The sequence below is a fragment of the Sinocyclocheilus rhinocerous genome, unplaced genomic scaffold (genome assembly GCF_001515625.1).
Source record: "Sinocyclocheilus rhinocerous isolate Xijiao unplaced genomic scaffold, SAMN03320098_v1.1 scaffold4088, whole genome shotgun sequence".
NCBI classification, from domain to species: Eukaryota; Metazoa; Chordata; class Actinopteri; order Cypriniformes; family Cyprinidae; genus Sinocyclocheilus; species Sinocyclocheilus rhinocerous.
In genome coordinates, this window is record NW_015628314.1 from 31488 (window position 1) to 37188 (window position 5701).

A 5701-nucleotide genomic window follows, 5' to 3' on the forward strand; every position below is an offset into this window, starting at 1 on the left:
GAGAGTCCAGTGAGTGTGTGTGTGTGTGTGTGTGTGTGTGTAATCATCTCTATCTCGTCACACACACTCGTCTCCAGTGCAGCTGGATTCTCTGATAAACTCATGTCAGAGAAACAGAAACACAAGCAGCCTAAAGACGAGAACCGACACTATCACATCAAACACAAACATTAATAACACTCCTGATGAACTGCTATAACAGCAATCATGAGGCTGATATTAGGCGAATATGAATGCAGCTGCACTGTAATAATAGTGATGAGATTCTCACCCAGTTTCATGAGTGACGCGAGCAGAATCCACAGCGAGACCTCGAACGGCATCTGAACATAATCATAATTAATCGATAGGACTGGAAAAACTCTCTGATCATGAGGATCCGAGCGATTCTGATCACCAAACACCATTCCGCAGCAAAACCCGAGCAGCAGCAGCATCTTCATCCTCTTCTTCATCTTCACTGTCAGTCCTTCACTCTCACACACGAAAAAGCCGCAAAACTTAAACTCCAGCGAGACTCGTATCGCGATGTTTGAGCGTGACAGCACGAGATCGATCACGCACACACACACACACACACACACATACACACACACACTGTAGCGTGTCCTTCACTGTAAGCAAGTTTTTCCAGCATTCAGATATAAACCAGCCTCCCGTGATCAGACTCACTTCGTCCAATTCGAAACAATTCGTCCTTAATTTAAACTCATCGTTATCTTTGTAAATCCGTGTATCATTCGATCATTCGTTTTTTTATTTAATATTTTAAGCTGAATTTTCGTTTTTCGTTTTTCGTTTTTTGGAAAAAAACAAAAAAAAACGAAAAAGGAGCCGTTTTCTAATTTTTCTACTTTCAATATTAAATCAAAAAACGAATGATCGAATGATACACGGATTTTTGTACCTCAGCTTTTCCCTTTAATGTGTGACCTGTTTTTGTGCATTTACTACATAACTTCAAGCAACTCCCTGCAGATCTCTTCTTTTCTAACAGACCTGATAATGATAATGATATGAGAAGCCCCGCCCCCAGTGTTGCCAGATCCAGCACAAAAGCTCACTAAAACCCGCCCAAAACTTTAACCGTCAAAATAATGTGATAGATTTTTATTGCCATGTCAATCAAAGTTGATAAGGACCATTTGAACTCCTTTAAACAAAATAAAGATGACAAAATAATATAGTGTCTGACTTCACATTCAATACATTTCTAACATTTATAATGTGTTTAGAAACTATTCTCTGAATTGCCTTTAGACAGACTTTAAAGGAGAAGATGCTCAGCCATCGTGTTGACTGATAAATTTGCACATGGTTTGTCTTTAAGCATATTATAGACACACGGGGCGCCACTATGGTTCCTGGGCCCCCTGAACAGCATATTGACTCGGGCCCCAGTCCCTCGTCAGGCCCTTGGATTCGTCCTAACATTCCCTCGTTACAGAGCCCCTGCAGACACATGTACACCTGATTGTCACCACAGGGGGACTTTAAGATGCTGGGACACACAGAGCTTTACTGTTTGGATAAAACTTCATCAGGGATAACAGTTGTATAATTTGAAATTACAATTTAGTATTAATTAGAATATAATGTAAAACAGAATAATTTACATTGGTGGTCTCAGACTTTTGGACCCCGTTATATCTGTTCAGTGTATCTCTGAGGTGTGTTTTGTGTGTTTAATTAAAAAATAATCATAATTTCAGTGAATAAAGTGAATGTAGAAGTTAGCCTTTTTAGTTTTTTGAAACGCACATAATCAGTGTTTTCTGCAGCTGTGATGAGGGATCTGTGTCGCAGTTTCTCTCGTGTCACGATCACATCCACCTCATCTCCATCTGAATCAGAGGAAGATTTAGTGTAATCACAGCAGTCCTGCTTCTCAATGCAACGTCACTGGCATTAAAGATAAAGCTTTCTTTAGATAGAAAGTCTCATTACAGCAGCTCGAGAACCGAATCTGGAGAGTTGAACAGATCTGAATAATTACTCTACCGTCTTCTGTAGAGCTGCTTTACAGCGTACACTGTGTTGTTTCATATTTGATTAATTGTACAACATTAACGTGGTTGTTTATTACTGTGAAGCTGCTTTGAATCAGTCCGTACTGTATAAAGCGCTGTAGAAATAAATGTGACCTTAAATAAACACACAAGTGCGTTCTGGCTCTGCCTTCTTATTTTATTAATTATTTAAATGCTCGTTTGCACAATCCTCATGGATAACATTCAGCGTTTATATTTGGCTTTGCTTATCATTTCTGCCATGTTGGAAGGAGCTCATTGGTTCATGATGGTCCAGCAGTGACACTAGCATGCTAATGCTGAGTATGTGGTATTAAATGAACTCGGCTGTGTTCTCTCTATAGCGACTGACGCTGGTTTATGGATCTGAGAGTGTGTTCGGAGGCTCTGGGTGCTCCGCTCCTCATGAAGATGCTTGAACTCCTGCCAAACACAAAAGAATCAATGCAGAGACACTCAGAATGCACGCAGATGAACGCGGTCAGGCTTCAGACCTTCAGGACGCTGTAGTTTGAGGTTCTCTGCTTCTGAGTGAAGCGGATCTGGAACACAATCAAACGGATCAAACGCTGTCAGCGCTGTGGCTCGTGCGGGACATACGGGCGACGGGACGCTTTTACCTCTTCATACAGCTGCTCCTCCTGCTGCTGACGGCCCAGAATGCTTTGCTGCAGCGAGCGCACGCTCTCAGCCCTGGCTTCAGTCACCTGCAGGACGCACTTCAGCGCCGCTTCATCATTCAACAGCTCAGCCGAGACCTCGAGTACAACCTCACCCACCTGTGAACGACATTATTAATGCTGCCAGATCTGTTCACACACACACACACACACACACACATCAGTACACACACTGAACACACACACACACATCAGTACACACACACACAGCTGGATCACGTCTCTCTCCGTCAGAGCGGTGTTTGTGTTTGTCGCGGCTGTAGAAGGCGATCACAGTCGAGCAGCAGCGGGATCCTCATCAGAACACCTGTCGTAACACACTCATTATAGAGAGAATACACTCATCCAGCGGAGAGAGAACATGTGCACACAAACGCCAGAACTCAGAAATCCAGGAATACACTCAATTTAGCTTAAGCTGCAATCAGATATCACCACAAAAGAGAAATTATAATCTGCATGTCTGTTTGAGCACATTTAACACCAAATGATAATTATTAATTCCAAATTATTTTACTTTTAAAAGTAAAATTTTATTTTTTTCTGTGTGATTCTTGTTATATTCTAATTTCTCTGTAATGTTTTTTAAAGTCTCTTCTGCTCACCAAGGCTACATTTATTGATCAAAAATACAGTAAAAACAGTGAAATATTATTATAGTTTCAAACAGCTGTTTTCTCTGTGAATATGTGTTAAACTGTAATTTATTTCTGTGATGCGCAGCTGTATTTTCAGCATCATTACTCCAGTCTTCAGTGTCACATGATCTTCAGAAATCATAATAATATGCTGATTTGCTGCTCAAGAAACATTTCTGATTATTATCTATGTTGAAAACAGTTGTGCTGCACAATATTTTTGTGAAAACCGGGATAGATTTTATTTTTCAGGATTCACAGATGAATAGAAAGTTCAGAAGAACAGCATTTATTTGAAATAGAAATCTTTTGTAACATTATAAATGTCTTTACTGTCACTTTTGATCAATTTGATGCATCCTTGATGAATGAAGGAATTAATTTCTTCTTTTTTAAATCTTCTTGCTGATCATGTGGTTAATATGCTCACCCATCTGAGACACACAGTCTGTCACCACAGCGGCATAGCTCATCTCATCAGACGACTTCTCCTTCAGGACATGAAGCATTGAAGATTTCATTCTTATTCATTAGATACTACTACCAAATAAATAGATATTGGTACTTATTAATACTAGTACAACATTCCAATAGTGACTAGTAGCTATTTCTTATATACTAGTAGTTATTCATTAGGTACTAGCACTTCTTTTTTAGATACTAGTACCTATTATTAGATACTAGTGGTTAATCATTATATACTAGTACTTATTCATCAGATACTCTTACCTTCTTACCTAGTATGTAATTTATTAATTACATACTGGTACTTATTCATTAGATACTAGTACTTATTCAAATGTTACTAGCATGATTTTTTTATTTTACTAATAACATTTTTTTTATTGAACTTTACAGTGGCCATTCTGACTATTCACATCATAAGACGAGTAAAAAAAGCAGTTGTAACTAGTAAGATAAGATTTGTTACTAGTAACAATTACAAATGGTACTAGTGTCTAAAAATAAGTAGGCCTACTAGCACCCAATGAACAACTACTAATACCTATGAAATAAGTACTAGTATTTCCCCCGCTTTCATGTAAAGCGCTTTGAGTACCCAGAAAAGCGCTACATAAATGTAACTAATTAGTATCTAATGAAAATCAATAGTATTTAATAAATAAATACTAGTATGTAATGAATACTTACTAGTAAAATTTAAAAAAGATACTAGTCATTATTGGAATACATACTACTCAGAACTGAATAGTTGATATATGAATGACAGATCCCATAGAAGACAAGGGTATAGATTTGAAATGTGTAACTAGTAACAGTAGAATAGTCACTAGTCACTACTGAAATAAGTACTAATAGTATATAATAAACTAGCATCTAATAAATAAATAAAAGTTACCTGTAAATAAAATAATCATTAGTATCTAATGAATAAGTACAAGCATCTAAAAAGTTACTAGTATGCCTAGCTAAAAAAAAAAAAGCATTAGTAGCTAACTTAAATAATAGGAACTAGTAACTAATAAATAAGTACTAGTACTTAATGGGAAAGATACTAGTAGTTAAAGAAGACATACTGGTAGCATGGAAATAGAAGGTGTTAGCATTAAATGTTAATAGGGCTTGCCATACACACGGAGTCTTACTGAGAGCGGATCCTGCAGCAGCTGAAGCACTCGAGAGAGATCGGTGACCCTCACAGCCTGGAAAACAGCGGCGAGTCAGAGACAGACACGGAGACACACCTCAGACTGCAGCCTCCTCTCGCTCAGGACGAAGCCGCTGGACAGCATGTCTGATCATCTCACGCTCACGAAGCTTCAGGAGCGCATCATAACAACAGCAGCGGTCGCCATGGTAACGCGCGCAGCTTCCGGAGCGCTGCTCGAGACAAACTTCCGCTTCAGAGGCAAAGCCTTCAAGTGCTGAACTGCTCCTGTCCTTTTCTTAATTTACGCGAGAAAATGATCAAACCGCGCCGACTATTTTAAAAAACGCGAGTTCTTACATGTCCTGCATCAATATGATAATAACACACAACAGCGAAGAAGTCCAGACGGGGGGACTTTTATTTTGGTTTGTGGTGTAAAGCGCAAGAGCGGAAGTGAGGTCGTTAGTTTCCTGCAGATGAGGCAGAATAAACGATGCTGGATTTAATGTGTTTCGTTCAAGAACAAAGGAGGAAACTATTCGTCTAGTTAAAGAATAAAGAGTCAAATATTCAGTGGTTGAACAGAAACGCCATTATCAATGTTAGCGGACTCAGGTGAGACTCATTTCACCACATTCATGCCTTGCGTCATGAGAATGAGAGACAGACTGTGTGTGTGTGTGTGAGCGAGACAGACTGTGTGTGTGTGAGAGAGAGAGAGAGAGAGAGTGTGTGTGTGTG

At 39.1% G+C, this 5701-nt stretch overlaps 2 protein-coding genes across 4 annotated transcripts in view; one reads left to right on the forward strand and one right to left on the reverse strand.

Moving 5' to 3' along the window:
* slc9a1b (solute carrier family 9 member A1b) overlaps window positions 1-2849 on the reverse strand; it is a 13636-nt gene extending 10787 nt beyond the window's left edge. For 2 of the 3 annotated variants that reach the window (XM_016548813.1, XM_016548812.1), the window contains exon 1: window positions 272-583. In XM_016548813.1, coding sequence (XP_016404299.1) covers window positions 272-455 — 184 coding nt within the window. In that variant the 5' untranslated portion in view covers window positions 456-583. Of the gene's footprint in view, window positions 1-271; window positions 584-2650 lie in introns of those variants that run through there. The other variant, XM_016548814.1, reaches the window with a different exon arrangement.
* A 2520-nt stretch (window positions 2850-5369) lies between these two features.
* kdm1b (lysine demethylase 1B) overlaps window positions 5370-5701 on the forward strand; it is a 22878-nt gene continuing 22546 nt past the window's right edge. Inside the window, exon 1 of the mRNA XM_016548811.1 lies at window positions 5370-5575. Coding sequence (XP_016404297.1) covers window positions 5560-5575 — 16 coding nt within the window. The 5' untranslated portion in view covers window positions 5370-5559. The remainder of the gene's footprint in view (window positions 5576-5701) is intronic.